This window comes from Schistocerca americana, chromosome 6 (genome assembly GCF_021461395.2).
Source record: "Schistocerca americana isolate TAMUIC-IGC-003095 chromosome 6, iqSchAmer2.1, whole genome shotgun sequence".
In the NCBI taxonomy this organism is placed as follows: Eukaryota; Metazoa; Arthropoda; class Insecta; order Orthoptera; family Acrididae; genus Schistocerca; species Schistocerca americana.
The window spans coordinates 203636743-203657732 of NC_060124.1; the positions used below are offsets into that span (position 1 = coordinate 203636743).

Sequence of the window (20990 nt, forward strand, 5' to 3'; positions counted from 1 at the left end):
TTTAAGTTGGACTTTAAGATACACTTTCACCAAAAATGAGACAACTCCGTCAATTAGTTTGCGAGTTATGGACTTCTAAACAGTGGATACTTTTTTTTTTTTACCCCTCGGTATAGGCTCATAAATAAATCAAAAGTACAAAATGTTTTCATTCACCATATGAAACACTAAAGAAACTTAACTGCATTTATGTTAAGTATTTTACTGGTTTCAACATATAAGTCTGTTTATAACCTACTAAATAATTAATAGACTTCTTGGCATCTACTACCTGGATGGAACTGGAATACGATAACATGCAACTCATAATTAATAAATTAATGCATCCCTGTTAGTGATGTGCACAAAAGAAAGTTGGGGGGGGGGGGGGGGGGGCATATGCAGTGTACCATGTGACACTCCAACCAATATTGCCATTATATGCCACATCTGTCTATAGCGTGGAGTTTGGGGTGCACATTGAACATTTAGCATTGATTTTCATGTTGGGTATGGTGAAGGCACGTTACCCACTGTAATGTTCGTTATAGGTGGCATAAAGTGTGGTACATTGTTTTAATCTGTCAGAAAAGAATACACATTGTTAAAACACTGGTGAGTGCACCCTATGCCGATACTGGCAGTGATAACCATATTTGAAAGCTTGTTCTTACTCTGTCCTGTTCAAGCAACCGTTTGGTCTGCGGTGGAAGGTTCTTTTACGAGAGATGTTTCCCACTTTTCCTATTCCATCTGCAAATTATATGCAGTGACTCTTGGTAACTATCACAGTATGAGCTTGAGTCTCTCTCTCTCTCTCTCTCTCTCTCTCTCTCTCTCTCTCTCTCTCACACACACACACACACACACACACACACACACACAGAGTCAAGAATTTGCTGTTACTATACTTCTCTTTTAGCACTTAAAACTAAATAATAATAAAGGTTTGGGTGGAATGTATTTACTTAAGATTTGTCAACTGAATTTCATCCTGCCATCTCCCACTCCTATAACTCTTTTCATGTTGCCATTTCACTTTACTGTATCCAATGATTAATCATCAATTGTATAGTCAAAGAACGATGCCTCCTTCCATGTATAAAACATTACGTTTGTTATAATAGAGGGAAACATTCCACGCGGGAAAAATATATTTAAAAACAAAGATGATCTGACTTACTATACGAAAGCGCTGGCAGGTCGATAGAAACACAAACAGACACATACATACACTCAAAATTCTAGCTTTCGCAACAAACTGTTGCCTCATCAGGAAAGAGGGAAGGAGAGGGAAAGACGAATGGAAGTGGGTTTTAAGGGAGAGGGTAAGGAGTCACTCCAATCCCGGGAGCGGAAAGACTTACCTTAGGGGGAAAAAAGGACGGATATAAACTCGCGCGCGCGCGCGCACACACACACACACACACACACACACACACACACACACACACACACACACACATATCCATCCACACATATGCAAACACAAGCAGACATGTGTGTGTTCAGTTATTGGTGATTGCTCTCAAAGTGAGGCCTGTTTGAGTTCACAAAAATCTTAATTAGTTCCTTGCACAGCTCAAAATAGTTCTGCATTTGGGTTTTCTTGCTGTTGTGCACTAACTGCTTTTTTGCCGTCAAGAACACTTTGTTTGAAACTTTTCATCCACTACCAATGGATGATCTATGTTGTTGAAACTTTTTGCAGCATTAGTAAGTGCCCATATAGAGGTGCAAAAATAGCTGTGCATTAATATGCCATGGGAAATAGCCCCGAATAATGCAAGCAGTCTTAATTTGTTTTGTGTTGTGGTAGCGTATCAGTCACTATACCTCTAATAAATCACTTAATTTATATATAAAAACAAAGATGAGGTGACTTACCGAACAAAAGCGCAGGCAGGTCGATAGACACACAAACATACACACAAAATTCAAGCTTTCGCAACAAACTGTTGCCTCATCATTTCTTCGTCAAACAATTGTTAGCCTCATTTTGATTATCTGCCACCACAATACCACTCCTTTTAATATACTACACGCAGTTTTTTCGAAATTTTCCCGAATTTCTCCGTCCTTTAACGTGTTTTGGCGGCAACACAACCACCTAACCTTTATGCACATCGTTGTCTACCAACCCAAGTCCAACATAGCCCAGCTGTAACCAACACCTTTTCGCCTTTTTTCATTCCAGATCTCCAGTTTCTTTCCGTTCCTTTCGTCTTCCCCTCTCCTTCCCTCTTTCCTGATGAGGCAACAGTTTGTTGCGAAAGCTTGAATTTTGTGTGTATGTTTGTGTTTGTTTGTGTGTCTATCGACCTGCCTGCGCTTTTGTTCGGTAAGTCACCTCATCTTTGTTTTTATATATAATTTTCCCACGTGGAATGTTTCCTTCCATTATATTGAAATCACTTAATTTGTTGGATGAAGATTAAATAAATGTCGTGTGACTAAGGCCTCCCGTCGGGTATACCATTCACCGGGTGCAAGTCTTTTGATTTGATGCCACTGCAGTGACTTGCACGTTGATGGGGGTGAAATGATGATGATGATGATGATAACACAACACCCAGTCCCTGAGTGAAGAAAATCTCCAACCCAGCCGGGAATCGAACCCGGCCTCTTTGGATTGACATTCTGTTGTGCTGACCACTAAGCTACTGGGGGGCGGACTGGATGAAGATCATTCCCCCTTCCCATAAAATTACTTTGCAAGTGACATTTGGCTAAGATAATCGGTGGATAGAGCACATGTAAAGTACCCACTCCTTTTAGCTCTGTGGGTTACACTGTAGTGATATGGAACTTTGGGAACACAGCTGAGTTAGTGAACCACCATCAATAAAGATAGCTTTCTGTTACCCTAAGGTTAATAGTGAGCTTCTTTGTGTTCAATCAAGTCGTCGTTTCCATTTCCTGCACAATATTTCGATGACCGATCCGGCCGTCTTCTTCAAGTGCTGAGAATTTTGCTATTACGTGCACTCGCTGTGTGGACTCCAGTGTGGTGGAAGTCCAGGCAACAAGTACAGATACTAGCAAAACTCGCAGCACTGAAGAAGATGGCTTGGTTGATTGTGAAATATTGTGCAGGAAATGGAAACGACATCTTGGCTGAGCATTCAGAAGTTCACTATTAATCATGTTGGGGAAACTTGACAGACTAAATCCTGGAGTTATTTTAATCAGTGGATTTCTTCCTTTTTCTTTTTATGCATTCTATAATTTATCACGCATTATTAATTTTACTGCTATGCAGAATAGGCACAAACTTATTCATACTTCCTTTCAACAGAATTTTGAAGATATGTACTCAAGAGTGAAACGGCCAAGGCGGTCAACTCGCAGATTGATGTATCCTCAGCAGCAGCCTGCACCAAGATCTCGCAAAATTAATGGTGTGTGTGATATTTACAGGTTTTTCTTTGACTGATATTACAATATTTGTATTAGTATTTTGTCTGATGTGACAACCTCATATTCCCACTTTCATTTTGTGGCATGGTGTGTTAAATATGTAAGTTTTAAACTGTGAATCCAGTTCTGGGATTTCTTCAACTGTTCTACATGCTATCGGTCCCTGAGCTTCTTTGTTATTACTATTATTATTAATTGCTATTAAATCAAAATTATCCTCATATTCTACAAGGTGTTGGTCACATCAATAATACCAAAATCCGTCAGTGAACAATGCAAAGCTTTACAATAATATTATCAAAATCTGTCAATGAACAATATAAACCTGTAATGTTACATCAGATAATACTTTGCATATATACTGTGTAACCCTGCTTTTATGTTCCCAGAATTAGCGTTTTCCTGCTGTTTGCAACATTTTTTTACGTTTCTGTCAAATTTTTTATGTTTACAGTGTTTTTTCACTCCATATTTTGTGTGAACAGATTTATAATTTTCCCGCGATTTATGCTTTACAAAAAAAATGTTTGTGGAGATTAAAACTGATGTAATTGATGTACAATTATGCTGGCTGAACCAGTAAATGAATAAACGTTGTAGCTAGTCCTCCTCGATATCCTACTGCTGCCAGTTGCTGCTTGGTGTGGTGGCTGATGGGAGTAACTACATAGGTTCATTCGAATAAAGGTATCATGACCAGTCCTAACCATTTCTAAACTGTCTCTACATTGTGTGCGCAGCTTTGTGATTCTTCTGATCATCTTGACACCTTTGCGCTATTTGAACCACTTGTAGCACTAGTTGACATCTTTGCTGACATTGCATTGCTCAGATGTTTTTGGCTGAAAAGCAGCAACTAAGATATTTTCCCCATGTTTAGTGAGACATGTTTTGAGAATTTATTCTCATTATCAAGTGCAAATATTTGTGTGTGTTTTTTGCGATGTTTCACAAACAAGCAATGTGAGTGACTGTGGGGAGGCGGGGGGGTTGCATAACTGAGGTGGCACAGTACCTGATAACCTCAAAAAGGCGATTACAGTGGAAGAGATGCAGAACAACACATATGCAGGCACCACACAAAATAGTTATGTAAATATTTGCACTTAACAAGAATAGATACTCGAAAAGTGTCATGCCGCACAAGAAAAAATAAGTAATTGGTGCTGTGTTTCATTATTTACATTTTCCAGTTTCAGTGGGACAATGTTAGTAGAGACTGTAAGGTTTAAAAAGTACTTCAAATTGGCAAATGCCTTATTTTTGTTAAAATATGAAACAATAAATCACTATCTTGGTTGAATTAATATTATATTTGTTGGTAACAGCATCTTACTTACGTAACAGATGAAATGTTTAAACAAGGTTAAACTGAAATGAATACCATAGAAAGAAAATAGACATTTTACACTCATTTGTGGCAGATTGAAAGAATGTAAGGTTTATAGAAAATGGATAGAGATTGTAATGATAACAAGTGTAAACCCTTAAGATATCACAGCAAGTAAGTTGTAATTCCACATTTGCTCTGGGTTTGGTTAACATACAGTATTTCTCATTGGTTGATAGTTGGGAAGTTTCATGTTGAGGTTACACATGCTCGTGTTCAGCTTTTTATGTCAGCAGAACTGCCCCTTAGGATGACTGAACGTATGTCAGAAGTATGTATTGCTGGCAGACAGTTTGCTTTCATAGACAGTGTGCTAAGACACTGTTCATGGCTCTGATAGCTTCACCACTATACAGATGATTTAGATTCTTTCTCTTTGTCTTTTTTCCACTTTCTTTTATTTTATTATCCTCTACATTTTCATATTAAATTATCTTCGTTTATTGTTTATTCTGCAATTTCGTGTCTTCTGTTCTTTACTTAGTTTGATGTTCCTCCGTCACTTCTTCCTTCCAATTTTTGTTGTTTGTTCCGTTTTCACACAATTCATGTTCCTCATTCATCTGTCCATCCTTTATCTCAGACCTCTTGACTTCTTTCTGTCACTTCTCATGCTTTCTAATAATATATTACTTGTTTACTATTATGGTGTGTAATGTCTCCCTTGTGGGAAACAGTGTTTGTTGAACCTTTCTCATGTTTCCGTTTGCAGTCAGCCGATTGGTAGAAGAAATTTTCGCCTGTTCAGCTTGTAGTTGAGCTGTATTTGAGTATGTTTATTCTTTTAGTGAGTGAACTGGACTTTTGACGATGAACTACAGTTCATTTTGTACGTATTAATTAGTTACAATTTATAAGAAGTAAAAAACAGGCATTGAGTTAAGCCTAATGTTTCCGTAATGAGGCTGCGAAACACATTTATTATTCTTGCAGATAATACATGTGTGCCATAAATAATTGAGGTCTCAGTGTGTGTTAATTCAACCATCCCTAGTTGATGATTGTAAAAATACCAATGAAATTTTGTGCTGTATCTTGTAGCATGAGTGGATTAAGTTAACTGCCTGGTAAAGAATGAGACATAAACAAGAATTGGAATGGTTTATGTCCTTCGGCTGACAAAATATTGAAGACCTAAATGTGATTGCTATAGCAAAGTTTCGACATCAGCATTGTCTCCAGTGTGAAGCAACATACTGTACCATTTCGTGATAAATTACGAAGTCAGTTTGTTCATTGTGAAAGTGGCCATATAATAAAGTTTCTCTGCAGCATCATAAATTAGAACAGCTTCTAGTTTGGTGACATTTGAGAGAAATTAAAGTCTTAAAGTTATATTCTCTGTGTCTTCTGTAACCTATCCTGTAGAGTTTGTATGATCTTAGAATACAACATATTCGCCCGCATCTCGTGGTCGTGCGGTAGCATTCTCGCTTCCCACGCCCGGGTTCCCGGGTTCGATTCCCGGCGGGGTCAGGGATTTTCTCTGCCTCGTGATGGCTGGGTGTTGTGTGATGTCCTTAGGTTAGTTAGGTTTAAGTAGTTCTGAGTTCTAGGGGACTGATGACCATAGATGTTAAATCCCATAGTGCTCAGAGCCATTTGAACCAATACAACATATTCACGCTTCTCCAGATCTCAACATATTCTGACCCTGTTTCTTCTTCAGGACATTTGGGTTCTTCTCCCGGGTCAGATGATTCATCAAAGAATTTCTTGTGCTTAAATGTTTCATTTCCTTTTTTGATTCTCAGCAGCCGAAGGACATGGAACTGATTTCGAATACCATATCCCCATAAACTTCATTTCAGCTGAATCCTTGTGAAATTAAAAAGATGCCTGAAGCTCAGCTAAAAACATTGCAAGAGTGTGAAACATTTCAACAAAAGTAGAAATGTCTATATCTCAGCTTGCAGGTGGTGGTTTCTTTCTTTCTTCTTCTTCTTCTTCTTCTTCTCCTCTCTCCTCTCTCTCTCTCTCTCTCTCTCTCTCTCTCTCTCTCTCTCTCTCTCTCTTCCCCCCTCCCTCCCTCCCCCCCCCCCCCCAAACTGTTACAGAATACATCCCCGCACTATCATGAAAGCTGCTTCAATACTGCTTAACTTTCTAAGAAGGCTTCAAGTTTCACATCTAACTCTACAACTCTCATTTTCTGAAACTGTTCTTAATGCAGAAAACAGTGCATTCCAAACTGAATTCAAACCCTTACAAACATCCTTACATGCTATTATTGAGCTGTACACGGTGACTTCAGTGTCATACTCGCAGAATCAAAAAATGTTCCATATACCTGTCAAATGTACAAAGAAACCGGCTAAACTTTGAATTAACTCAAAAAACCGTATTGCAGCATTGTGCAGCTCGTGAGCCAACTAGTTACACCAAGTGAGCTGAGCATGGAATGAAGAAAAGGTTCTATTACGTGATATATCAGATCTGAAAAATATTTAGAAGAAATAACTTAATTACTTCTTCTTTGCGTCACAGTTATCCCTGTGAGACGTATGAATGTTTAATAAATTACTGGTCATAAGAATTAAGTACAGTCATTACGTGATATATCTGATCTGAAAAATATTTAGAAGAAATAACTTAATTACTTCTTCTTTGAGTCACAGTTATCCCTGTGAGACGTATGAATGTTTAATAAATTACTGGTGATAAGAATTAAGTACACCCTTTTCCAGAGTTACCAAACCATGCTATACGCTCAGCCAAAACCAGAATCATACTCTGCAGTCATTTCCAGATACATAATGAAATTTCCATTATTTACACAGCTAAACACCCTTTGTCTCCATGAAATGCTAGACCCCTAGAAGCCAGCTTTTTAACTGCAGGAACAACGCTTCCTAGCACATTGACTCAATACATAATTTCATGCTAATGCCGGGTGAGCAACCATTTGTTAATTGTATTCACCTTGTTTCCTTTGTTTTTCAATTTTAACAAGCAATCTCTGTGAGAGGTAGAAGTTTCATGTTCAGCTATTCTTATTCCAGCATGGCTCCAATCACTGAAACCAAAAGTTGCAAATTGAAATGTACAGAACAATGATCGTTGACTAGGAGAATATACAAGTTATTCACTGTTGATAATTTCCCCATTCACCAAAACCCTCTGAAACAGCTTTTCGCTGTAAAGCTGCCATGATCCGTTTTCATATCGCCATGTGGACTTGGAAAAATCAGCATTTTTGTTTTGATTAATACCATTTTTGACCAAATAATGTAGTGTCTGGTCATGTTTTCCCAGTAAAATGAATCATCATTTGGAATAGGAAAATCCTCTGCCTTAGAATTTTGTAGATTCTTTAAATGCTTCCGGAACTCTGAAAGTCACCATATTTACCTGATGGTTTTTGAGAAATACAGCGTCGTCTTAACAGGTGAAGCTTTAGCTACTAAGGTCATGTGCAGATTTATTTTGCAGAATTTGGGAGGCTAGGGATGGGCAAATGAAACTTGCCATCAAACAAGCTCAAGATATCCTGGTACAACAAAGCGCTCGATTACTTTATCGCTGTTGCTCGAACAATCGCGTGAACAATTGACTCATGTGGTGCTAGTGCAAAGAATATGCATGAAACTATGAACTAGCCAGTACTACAATCTACATCTACATGGTTACTCTGCAATTCACATCTAAGTGCCTGGCAGAGGGTTCACAACAAACCATTTTCATACTACTTCTCTACCATTCCACTCTCGAATAGCGCGTGGTAAAAAGGAACACCTAAATCTTTCCGTTTGAGCTCTGATTTCTCTTATTTTATTATGATGATCACTTCTCCCTACGTAGGTAAGTGTCAACAAAATATTTTAGCATTCGGAAGAGGAAATTGGTGATTGAAATTTCGTAAATAGATCTCACCGCAAAGAAAACTCCCTTTGTTTCAGTGACTGCCACCTCAACTCGCTTATCATAACAGTGACAGTCTCACCCCTATTGTGCGATAACACGAAACAAGCTGCCCTTCTTTGCACTTTTTCGATGTCCTCTGTCAATCCTACCTGGTACAGTGTTTTCTGGTCTTTGGAATCTATACTTACTCATAACTAAGTCTGTGCATAGTATTTTCCCTGCAATGCCTTATGAACTATTTTGGAGTTTAAACTTCAGCTATTGACTTCTACTCATGATGAGTGATTTCAAAAATATTTGCAAGTTAAATCAGTTGAATACAATTGTCTTTCTCTTGTGTTTTTTGAATTCTGGAAACATTAACTTCAAATTCCAAACTTTCAGAGATTTTCTTTTAATCATTCTTCACACTTCTTTAACCTCTGGAAATGTCTTTCGATGTGAAAAATGCAAAGTTGCATCGTGTTCAGAATCCACATCAAACTGTAGGTCGCCCTATAACTGCCTGGATAAGTCAGTTCAAAGGTCGGAGGACGGCAACGGCATACCACCTCCTACAGGACCATGCCCATGGTGTTCAAAATAATCTGTGAATGGATGACAGCAACACGTTTGTGACTTGTGTGTCAATTACTCTATTGTTTAACAACAACATAGGAAAAGGGGATTGCTACTCACTGTAAAAAAAAGTCAGACAGGCACCATTAAAAGGTGTGTACTTACAGCTTTCGGCCACAGCCTTCATCAGCAAAAGAGAAACACACACACACACACACACACACACACACACACACACACACACACACACACAAAAGCAAGCAATTATACCTCATGCACACAATTGGCAGGTCGGAGTTGGCAGTAATGTATGCCTGAGGTGTGCTTGATTGTGTGTGTTTCTCTATTTTGTTGATGAAGGCTGTGGTTGTGCCCAAAAGCTGTGCAATCTGCAACTTAACGTGTCTTCTTTACAATAAGTAGTAATCTATCTTTTCCTACATTGTTGATATTCCTACCTGGTGTTACTCCATTGTATAATGTCTTTTAGAATCAGTCAGATGTGGGAAGTGATTAATATGAAGTTGCTAAATAACATACAATTGTATTATTTCAGAAGATAGTGATGATGCAAGTGACTCACAAAGCAGCCAGACTTCGTCAGACTCTGAAGAAGAAGTGGAAGTGCGGAGGGAAAAATACCACCTTCGAAAGACAAAACCTACTGTGCAGAGGTTCCAGGTGAATGTTGGTGAGTGTAAAGTGAAATTTGAGGACACAGTGCCTAAACAATCCCCAATGATGTCGCTTTCATCCTTGCACGCAAATCCCACTGTTTGGGATATGGCGAAATAATGGCACCCTGCTACTGGCCTGAGGCTATGGCAGGTTCTGAGGGGTGTAAGCAGTATATGTAAAATTATAAATAGCATGTATTTATTCAAAGTTTGGAACCCAGATGTGGACTTCTTCAACAGTAAAATGGCATTAATATTTTTTAGATCCACCACGGCGATCGTCCCGAATCTTCCGTACAGTTTTATCGTCTGTCAGACGAAGACGACACCGCGATGACAGTTCGTCGAGCAGCAGTGAAGAAGAAAGATTTGACAGGAAAAAAGTGAAGGGCCACGGCAAAAGCAGGACACGGTAAACTATAATGGAATCGAAAGGAGCAAAATTTCATGCAATAAAATAAGATTTCTGTGCCTTAAATGAGATGTTAATGATACTTTGCTTCTTTTTACAGTTGCCTTCCCATAAACATACATACAAATGATCTTCCTGTGAGTAGTAGGCCACACGAAGCCAGCAAAAAACTCGCCGATGTTAATCCCGTCGTGTTAGATACGAGCATACGCTTTGAGGACGTTGGTGGCTTGGAAGAGCATATACGTTGTCTAAAAGAGATGGTAGTTTTCCCAATGTTATACAAAGAAGTGTTTGATCGCTTCAGTATAAGGCCACCGAAAGGAGTTCTTTTCCACGGTGCTCCCGGGACAGGAAAAACCTTAATCGCTCGGGCACTTGCAAATGAATGTTGTCAAGGTGATCGAAAAGTATCATTTTTCATGCGTAAAGGAGCAGATTGTCTTAATAAGTGGGTAGGAGAATCGGAAAGACAATTGCGTCTTTTGTTTGAACAGGTATATTAAGGCATCACATTCAGTTATGCTGTGTTTTTGTATTAAGTTACTTCTGTAGTGTTTAATGGCAATGTTGTACTTTCACAGGCATATGAGATGCGTCCGTCCATAATCTTCTTTGATGAAATTGATGGTTTGGCACCAGTTCGTTCTTCTAAACAAGATCAGATACACGCTAGTATAGTGTCGACTCTACTTGCCCTCATGGATGGCCTAGATAACCGGGGTGATGTTATTGTCATTGGTGCAACCAATCGAATTGATGCAATTGACCCTGCTTTGAGGCGGCCTGGTCGCTTTGATCGGGAGCTCTACTTCCCTCTACCAGCTAAGAAGGTAATGCTTATGAAGTTCTAAATTTATTTCAGATGTCCACATGTGTATTTTCGTCTTTAAACAGAAATTGATAGCAAGAGTTAAAATTCACATTAATAACTCTTTATGCAAGTCTGTTTTGCCACTATTCATTTTTAGAGAACTAGTGTTTCGTACTTTCAACCAGAAATGTTCACACTTTGATAATAGATTTTCCTAAATGACAAGGAAGTGTTGAATAACTGTCCTGCAGAATTGCTGTTGTCTTTAGCATGTTTGTAATACATTGTATTGAGTGTTATGTTTTCAGTCATTGTAATATAAAACACTGGAACTCTCTGAATAAACAAAGAAACATGTTAATGGAATAAGGACACTTACTTGATAAGCCATAAATTTTCCAGACTCTCACCATTGAGAGGTAAGATAGTTTCCTAAAGCAAAATATTTATTACATCTTTATTTCCAGAAATTTGTAGTGAGCTCTTAGACATTGAAAATTTAGAGATGAAAATTGTCGCAATTTACTTTAAAGTTCAAACCTTTGTGAATTCGAAACAGAAGAAAAAAAGAAGAAGCTGTATATTAATTAGTGTTCCAGTCAACTTTTCACAAATATAACACTTAACAGCATTTAAAAATATTATCAAACTAGATTGAAGCATGGTAAGCTCCTTTCAGTTGCAGTCCTTTTGAAAATCTTAATCTATAATGCTAATGAAATGTAAAAGACTAAATTGTATATCTCAGAAGCCCCCAGTTTGCGCATGACAACTACTTTACATCTGAGTTGGCCGTTAATTCCACTAGAAATTTGAATTCTGCCTGCTACTTTTTTTTCTGGTTTATATTGTTACCTTTACAGAATTTTAATTAGATTACATTTTGGGTTCCCTCTTGGAATTTGAAGGAAAATGCGATATTGCAGCCTTCTTATATGTCCTATAGGAAGACCATTGAAGCTTGTCAACATTAGCTGCTCAAATATGCAAGGACAACGAAGTAAAGATATTCAGAGCCACACATTTTATAGCTGGGATTTTTTTTTTTTTTTTACAAGACTTTATTTGCTTTGTAAGTGAAACAAATCCCCATGTGTTGCGTGCTCTTTAGTAGCATTTAGCATTTTTGCAGTGTAAAACAACATTGTAGAAAATGCATAACCTCAATATTTGCAAGCATTCTTGTAATGATATATTTATTATGTCCTGTTTTGTTTCATCACTCCAAACTAAATGCTCATAGAATGGCAGAAAGAACCAACAAATTACTCACTTTTGCTCTCACTTTAGTATAAAAAGTGATCTAGAATGCAGAAATTTAATAAAGTTCTTGTACAGGAATTGCAATGCTTCATGGTGTCAACATGAATTAGCTCAAATTCAGAATCTGCCTATGTAACATTTTATTGTCATTTAAGGGAAATCTGAACAACTTTAGTTTAGAATTTATCCATCTTCTTCTTGTATAGTTAATGTCATCACAGTCAGTCAGTCAGTATGACAATTCGATTTAATAACCATGCTGTCTTCAAAAACAGCTGTACTTCACAGAAAGTGAAAAACCACATGGGGCTGTGTGTAATGGCATCTAGTGGTTGTTGCCACAAGAAAGGGTTTGACACTGTCAGCACCTGATAGATGTTGCCACATGAAATTGCCTGCCAGAGTGAACAGTCATTGAATCTGGTACTTGCTTGATCTCGTGCATATACTTCGTATCCAGAAATGTGCATGGACATCTTATTACTTTACTTCATTGTTCCTGTGGCATCTCCCGTAGAATTATATCAAGATACGGTGTTGCAACCTCTTCCTCCCCCACGCGGCCCGGGCGGGGGGTGTAATGTCTTACAAACATATAGTAGATGTAATGTTTCATAGTTACATGTATAATAATTGTCATGTTCGTTTTTGTCTGTTACAGGAAAGGCAAGAAATTTTGCGCATCCATGTCAGCCGTTGGCAGGAACCACCTCCACCATCTTTATTAGTTTCAATGGCAGAACAGGCAGTTGGTTATTGTGGCTCAGACTTACAAGCTCTGTGCTCTGAAGCTGTAATCCAAAGCTTAAGGCGGAGATATCCCCAGATTTACAATTCGAGGCAAAAATTGCTGGTTGATCCCAAAGCAGTGAAGGTAATATTTAAGGTTATTTGCATTCTTTCACAAGTGATATTTACTGCAGTGCCTAATTGTGGTTGTTATTTGTAATTTGTTTAATTTTTTGTGATATCATCATCAAATTGATTTTAAATATGAAAAAATACCATTTTTGACATTAAACCGTATCAGTAGGCAATGTTTACAGTGTACATACATTTATAATGTTATATAGGGTTTTCAATTTTTCCTTTGTATTGCAAGGTGGATAAATTAGATTTTCTGCGAGCAAAAAAGTACATAGTGCCTGCAGCACATCGTGTTGCACCATGTGTTGGACGAAAACTATCACAGCTTGTTGAACCACTGCTGAAGGATTTACTGGGTGAAGCGATTGACATACTGAGACTGTCATTTCCTCACAGCACATCTCGGAATGTTATTGGGTATGTTTTAATTAATATATTTATTTCTTTTACAGACTATTTTTATTTTTGTGTGTTGATGGATGGTGATCAAACAGCAAACATACAGTCTCACATAATTTCTATTTGCTGGAGAGGCAATTTTTTATTTAAAAATCTTCGGTAAATCATTTCTCAGTTTGAAGATTGGCTTAGACACTAGTGTTTCACGAGGCATGATCAGATTAAAAGTTGCATATTGCCTTCTTCAGACATTAAACTTAGCTCATACGGTTAAGTATAATGGAGCATGGATACCAGACCATGCTGCACAAAAAAATTACCAGTATATAGAAGATTGAGTATTGAAAGCAGTTGCCTGGGTTGATTGAGATAAGGAAGGGGTAGTGAAAGACATGTGAACCGAAGAGGGGTTAGCAGGGTAAGGCAAAGAGGGTTTAGCAAGGTAAGGCAAAGAGGGGTTAGTAGGGTAGTGCGAAGAAGTCTTTCGCCAGATGACTCAGTGGCTGCACAACAAGACGGAAGCAGTTCAGAGCATGCAAACAGGTAGATATGGGGAGGGGAGGAGAGGAAGATGGTGATGAAACAACTTAGCAAAGGTTTAGGCCAGGAGGATTGCAAGAGTGGCGTATACATTGGAGAGACAATTCCCACTCGCATAGTCCAGAGAAACTTGTGTTGGAAGGGAGTACATAAATGGCCTATGTAGTGAAGCAGCTGTTCAAGTCATTAGTGTTGTGGTGCTATATCCTTTTACTCTCTAACGGCAACTTCTGTAATTCTGTTACGACAATAAAGGTGCTCGCCCTTCAATAGCTGTAACAGCGTTTCCAGCACCACTTGAGGAAGCTGTCCAAGCTGTTCCTGCCCTATGCCTGTGTGGGATTACCTGTATCTTCGAACAAGCCTGCCACTCTGATCCAACCCCTCTGCCAAACCCTCATTGCTCCCTGGCCATACCGTCCGCAGCTCGTGGTCGTGCGGTAGCGTTCTCGCTTCCCACGCCCAGGTTCCCGGGTTCGATTCCCGGCGGGGTCAGGGAGTTTCTCTGCCTCGTGATGACTGGGTGTTGTGTGATGTCCTTAGGTTAGTTAGGTTTAAGTAGTTCTAAGTTCTAGGGGACTGATGACCATAGATGTTAAGTCCCATAGTGCTCAGAGCCATTTGATCCCTGGCCATACCTTGCTGACTTGCTCTGCCTTCCATATCCCCAAACACCACCACCACCACCACCACCACCACCCCTTCCACAAAACATACCACCTCTAAACACCCATCCCATAGCACTGTTGTCAACCTTTCTGCCGAATCTCTGAGCACTGCAGAAGTCTCCGTACGTTCTAAAGGTCTCACCTTTAGCCAAAAACCTAAGTTGAAAAATGCTGAACTTTTAAAGGACGTACTTTTCTTTACCCGTTCCGTGCAGTGGAAACGTTTCATCGCCACACCTCCCACTGACAACAGCCAGTCAAAGTAGTTCCAACATCCCTCCAATCGTGATCTTCCTCCCCTTCCACCTAGTTATTCCGTTTGATGATGATGATGATCATCATGAGGTCCCATACTCCGAGGAGCGTAGGGGACAATTTGGGAGACTCCCGCTGCCGACTAAGCAAGGTCCTAGTGGAGGTGGTTTGTCATTGCCTTCCTGCGACCATAACGGGGATGAATGATGATGATGACGACACAACACCCAGTCATCCCAAGGCAAGGAAAATCCCTGACCCTGCCGAGAATCAAACCCGGGACCCCATGTGCGGGCAGCGAGAATGCTACTGCAAGACCACGAGCTGTGGACCATACCTTTCAGGAATTCCTCACTTCAAGCCTGGCCTCACCTTCCTGTCCTAAATCCCTCCCCAGTGAGTCCAGTGTCACTTTGATGGAACACACAGCTATCTGAAGGCTGAAAACCATTCATCCTTCCTTCAGACAAAGACTCCACCACAGTGGTTATGAATTGTATGGCTATGTGGCCGAGGGTATCTGTCAACTTTCTGAGAGCTCTGAATACAACCCATAAGGTCATGTTCCCATCCTAGAAGTCCAAGAGGACTTCCAGCAGCTCATCAGGCTTTAGGTCCGTCCCAAAACCTGTCACCTGATTTGACCCCTCTCCTCACATCAGCAACCCCCCACACCCTACACCAAACCTACAGATCTCCAATAGGTTCTCTCGTTGTGGCTGGGAGCAATGTCCCCAACACCACCTCCAAACCATGGTTCATAACCTCCTATCCAACTTTCAAGAAGCAGCCCACTTCTTTCACTATATTTCTACACTTCATGTCCAATTCCCACCAGACTCCTAGGTGGTCACTGTGGATGCAATGTCCTCATTCACGAACATCCACCATGCCCATGACCACAAGGCCATGGAGCATTAACTGCCCCAATGTCCTCCTGCTACCAAACTCTCTCTTTCTTAATCGTCCTTGCCAATCACATCCTGGCACACAATTATTTTGCTTTTGAAGGCCAAATCTCAAATCTATAAACTGCCATGGGTGCTTGCATTGCAACATCATATTCCAGCATATTTATGAGCTATATAGAGGAATCATTTCTATCCAGTTAACACTTACAGTTCCTTGTCAGCTTCAGATTCACTGATTACATTTTCATGATGTGGACTCATAGTAGGATAACCTTTGCTTCTTTCTCCATAACCTCAACACCTACTCTTAAATCCGCTTCACCCGGTCGCTTCACCCGGTCATTCTCAGCTCAACGAGTTGTCTTCCTAGATGGTGATCTTCACCTCTCAGATGGCACCATAAATACGTCCATTCATATGAAGCACACTAACCACCAATAGTGCTTCCACTTTGACAGCTGTCACCTATTGCGTGTCAGAAAGTGTCTTCCTTACAGCATTGTCATTCCTGGATGTTGTATCTTCAGTGGAAAGCAGGTGTTGTCAAACTGTACTGATGACCTTACATGAGCCTTCGTTGACAGACAATATCCGCCTCGTCCATAAACAGATCCCCTTGGCTATCTCTTCTGATACCAGTAACTCAGTTAGCCAGCCACCAATCAGAACTCCTCCAATCATGAAGTACCATCCTGGCCTTGCAAGGCTCAACCATGTCCTTCACTAGGGTTTTGTCGACCTCTCTTCATGCCCTGAGATAAGGACTATCGTACCCAAAATGATACCTACATCACACAAAGTGATGTTCTGCTACCAAACTAACCTCCAGAATATCCTTGTCCACCTGTACTCCAATCCTGCATCATGTGGGTCATTCCCTTGTGGTTGCCCCAAGTGTAAGACATGTCCCATACTTCCACCCACCACCTCATATCGCAGTCCAGTCAGGGTCATCTCCTAGGCAATAAAAGGTGGGGCCACGTGTGAAAACAGCTATGTTATATGTAACCAATGCAGCAGTTAGTGTACAGCATTCTATGTGGGCATGACAAGTAATCAGTTGCCCATTCACATGAATGGCCACCGCCAAAATGTGGAAAACTGCAGACTTGACCATCCATTTGCCAAACATGTTGCATGTCCCAGCACTAATTACTTAAACAGCTGCTGCACTGTATGGGCCATTTTAATACTCTATCCAGCACAGATTTCTCTGAACTGTTTAGGTGGGAATTGTCCCTCCAGCATATTCTGTGCCCTCACAATCCCCATGGTTTAAACCTCTGCTAACTTATTTCCCACTGCCTCACCTTCTATTTTCTGGCCACATCACACCTTCCCCATACAGATTGGGTACTGCCTTCTCCCACCACTCTTCCTCCCCCAACTTGGTCTCTTCCTCCCCCAACTTGGTCTCTTCCTCCCCCAACTTGGTCTCTTCCTCCCCCAACTTGGTCTCTTCCTCCCCCAACTTGGTCTCTTCCTCCCCCAACTTGGTCTCTTCCTCCCCCAACTTGGTCTCTTCCTCCCCCAACTTGGTCTCTTCCTCCCCCAACTTGGTCTCTTCCTCCCCCAACTTGGTCTCTTCCTCCCCCAACTTGGTCTCTTCCTCCCCCAACTTGGTCTCTTCCTCCCCCAACTTGGTCTCTTCCTCCCCCAACTTGGTCTCTTCCTCCCCCAACTTGGTCTCTTCCTCCCCCAACTTGGTCTCTTCCTCCCCCAACTTGGTCTCTTCCTCCCCCAACTTGGTCTCTTCCTCCCCCAACTTGGTCTCTTCCTCCCCCAACTTGGTCTCTCCCTCCCCCTCACCTCCTCTCTCCCTCCCCCTCACCTCCTCTCTCCCTCCCCCTCACCTCCTCTCTCCCTCCCCCTCACCTCCTCTCTCCCTCCCCCTCACCTCCTCTCTCCCTCCCCCTCACCTCCTCTCTCCCTCCCCCTCACCTCCTCTCTCCCTCCCCCTCACCTCCTCTCTCCCTCCCCCTCACCTCCTCTCTCCCTCCCCCTCACCTCCTCTCTCCCTCCCCCTCACCTCCTCCCTCCCTCCCCCTCACCTCCTCCCTCCCTCCCTCTCACAGCCTCCCTCCCTGCCTCTCATCCCCTCTCTCCCCCTCTCACCGCCTCCCTCCCTTTCTCTCATCCCCTCCCTCCCTCTCTCCCTCCCTCTCTCTTATCCCCTCTCTCTCATCCCCTCTCTCCCTCATCCCCTCTCTCTCTCATCCCCTCTCTCTCTCATCCCCTCTCTCTCTCATCCCCTCTCTCTCTCATCCCCTCTCTCTCTCATCCCCTCTCTCTCTCATCCCCTCTCTCCCTCCCTCTCTCTCATCCCCTCTCTCCCTCCCTCTCTCTCATCCCCTCTCTCCCTCCCTCTCTCTCATCCCCTCTCTCCCTCCCTCTCTCTCATCCCCTCTCTCCCTCCCTCTCTCTCATCCCCTCTCTCCCTCCCTCTCTCTCATCCCCTCTCTCCCTCACTCTCTCTCATCCCCTCTCTCCCTCTCTCCCTCCCTCTCATCCCCTCTCTCCCTCTCTCCCTCCCTCTCTCTCATCCCCTCCCTCTCTCCCTCCCTCTCTCTCATCCCCTCCCTCTCTCCCTCCCTCTCTCTCATCCCCTCCCTCTCTCCCTCCCTCTCTCTCATCCCCTCCCTCTCTCCCTCCCTCTCTCTCATCCCCTCCCTCTCTCCCTCCCTCTCTCTCATCCCCTCCCTCTCTCCCTCCCTCTCTCTCATCCCCTCCCTCTCTCCCTCCCTCTCTCTCATCCCCTCCCTCTCTCCCTCCCTCTCTCTCATCCCCTCTCTCCCTCCCTCTCTCTCAGCCCCTCCCTCCCTCCCTCCCTCCCTCTCAGCCCCTCCCTCGCTCACTCCCTCTCAGCCCCTCCCTCGCTCACTCCCTCTCAGCCCCTCCTTCCCTCTCAGCCCCTCCCTCCCTCTCAGCCCCTCCTTCCCTCTCAGCCCCTCCTTCCCTCACTCCCTCTCAGCCCCTCCCTCCCTGCCCCTCCCTCCCTCTCAGCCCCTCCCTCCCTGCCCCTCCCTCCCTCTCAGCCCCTCCCTCCCTGCCCCTCCCTCCCTCTCAGCCCCTCCCTCCCTGCCCCTCCCTCCCTCTCAGCCCCTCCCTCCCTCCCTCCCTCCCTCCCTCCCTCCCTCTCAACCCCTCTTCCCCCTTTTGCCAACCCATTCTCTCTCTCTCTCTCTCTCCCTCCCTCCCTCCCTCCCTCTCTCTCTCCCTCCCTCCCTCCCTCCCTCCCTCCCTCCCTCCCTCCCTCCCTCTCTCTCTCCCTCCCTCCCCCCTCCCCCCCTCTCTCTCTCTCTCTCTCTCTCTCCCCCCCCCCTCCCTCCCTACCTCCTTCCCTCCCTACCTCTCTCCCCCCTCTCTCCCCCCTCCCTCCTTCCCTACCTCCCTCTCTTCATCACAACCTCCCTCTCCTTTCATCCATTCCCCTTCCTCCTCTCTCTATCCCTTACATACTCTACATTCTGAACTCCTTTCATCGTGTTGTGCGGCCACTCCTGTTGTGCAGCCACTCCTGTTGTGCAGCCACTAAGTCATCTGGTGAAAGATCTGCCTGACACTACCCTGCTACACCCCACTTGCATGTGCATCCTTTCCTACAGACTGTCAACTGATGAAAAACCAGTAAACCACCTTTGCCCTCCTGGATGTGATTCCTGGTGCAATTACCGCAATGCCCAGTACCCTTAAACATTCCATCCCAGCAGCAGCCATGAGTATCATAAAACCTATTTACAGAGACCTGGCAAATCCTGAATCACTGAATAAGTGTCTGCATGTTCAGACTCACTAAAGTGGGGGGTCATTGATGCTGTTATTGCTTTTAATGACAACAACATTTGTAGGGTGAAACTGCTACAGCATATGGGAATTAATCCTGGAGCAAACTGCATCAGAGAACTTGAACGGATGGACAAGGTTCTCATTGATAAAGCAGAGTTGCAGCACAGTTGGTCACCAAGGAGTCCAAAAGAAGAAAAACTTGGAAAAAGATCAAGAGGATGATATACAGTATGGTGCAGGGTGCTTCTGTGTTACTAAAAATAAAAAAAATTGAACATATATTAAGTTACAGTCTTTTGAAACTTTAGAAGCCGTTCCTGAAAATTTAGTTTTCGTGTAGAGTATTCAGAATTTCAGGGATTAATTACACACATATCCTGTGTCTACTGAACTGAAAGAAGAACATAATGTTATGAATAATTAAAATTATTTAGGATAACGTACAAAAAATTTTAGCGGTGTAATTTAAAATTGTATTTTCAAAAGAAGTGGCTGATGCAATTATTGTAGTTCTGTAGACTCAGAACATACAGTTTAATGTCATGTAAAAGTTTCATGCCAATGGCTACAGTGCTTCCTGAAATACAGGGAAGCCAAGTCACTAAATTTAACATTGTCGGGACAGCACGTTCCAATTCCCCTTAAGCACTGGGTTCTGTTTCTGCTTTTGCTTCATTCTGCAGAAGAGAGGAGAAGGTTAGACTGCTTGTGGATTTAATAGAACTTCACTTCATTCGACTGTGTGTTAAAGTAGGTTATATATCGGAGAGAAAAATAATCTTGTTTAGCAGACACTGTCATGTGAATTCATGTAGTTTGGTTGGACATTAATTAATCTGTTTGAAGAACTTTTCAAGCTTAAATAGATTTAAAATTCAGAGAGTATTGTTGTTGATTGAAGTAGCCAATGCATTTTACTATTATTTCACATTTTCTTGATATGTGGTGACATTAAATGAAAACAGTGTTTGACTGTTGTCCTACCAGCACTGGTGGCATCCATCGGCCTCAACTGCTGCTTGTAGGGGATTCTACAGCACATGGTCAGACAACCCATCTTGGTCCAGCCTTGTTGCATCACATGGAACATTTGCCAGTACACACACTTGATCTGGCTAAGCTCTTCGGTGTGTCAGGATGCACTCCAGAGGAGGCATGTATTCAGGTAATTGTCACACAAGCTGATA

The 20990-nt window shown here is 42.2% G+C and overlaps 1 protein-coding gene across 2 annotated transcripts in view; it reads left to right on the plus strand.

The window, feature by feature from the left end:
- LOC124619245 (ATPase family AAA domain-containing protein 2-like) overlaps positions 1-20990 on the plus strand; it is a 236223-nt gene that overhangs the window by 97716 nt on the left and 117517 nt on the right. For both annotated transcript variants that reach the window (XM_047145490.1, XM_047145491.1), the window contains 8 exons: positions 3278-3380; positions 9768-9902; positions 10153-10300; positions 10401-10797; positions 10885-11133; positions 13039-13251; positions 13480-13661; positions 20791-20968. In XM_047145490.1, coding sequence (XP_047001446.1) covers positions 3278-3380; positions 9768-9902; positions 10153-10300; positions 10401-10797; positions 10885-11133; positions 13039-13251; positions 13480-13661; positions 20791-20968 — 1605 coding nt within the window. The remainder of the gene's footprint in view (positions 1-3277; positions 3381-9767; positions 9903-10152; positions 10301-10400; positions 10798-10884; positions 11134-13038; positions 13252-13479; positions 13662-20790; positions 20969-20990) is intronic.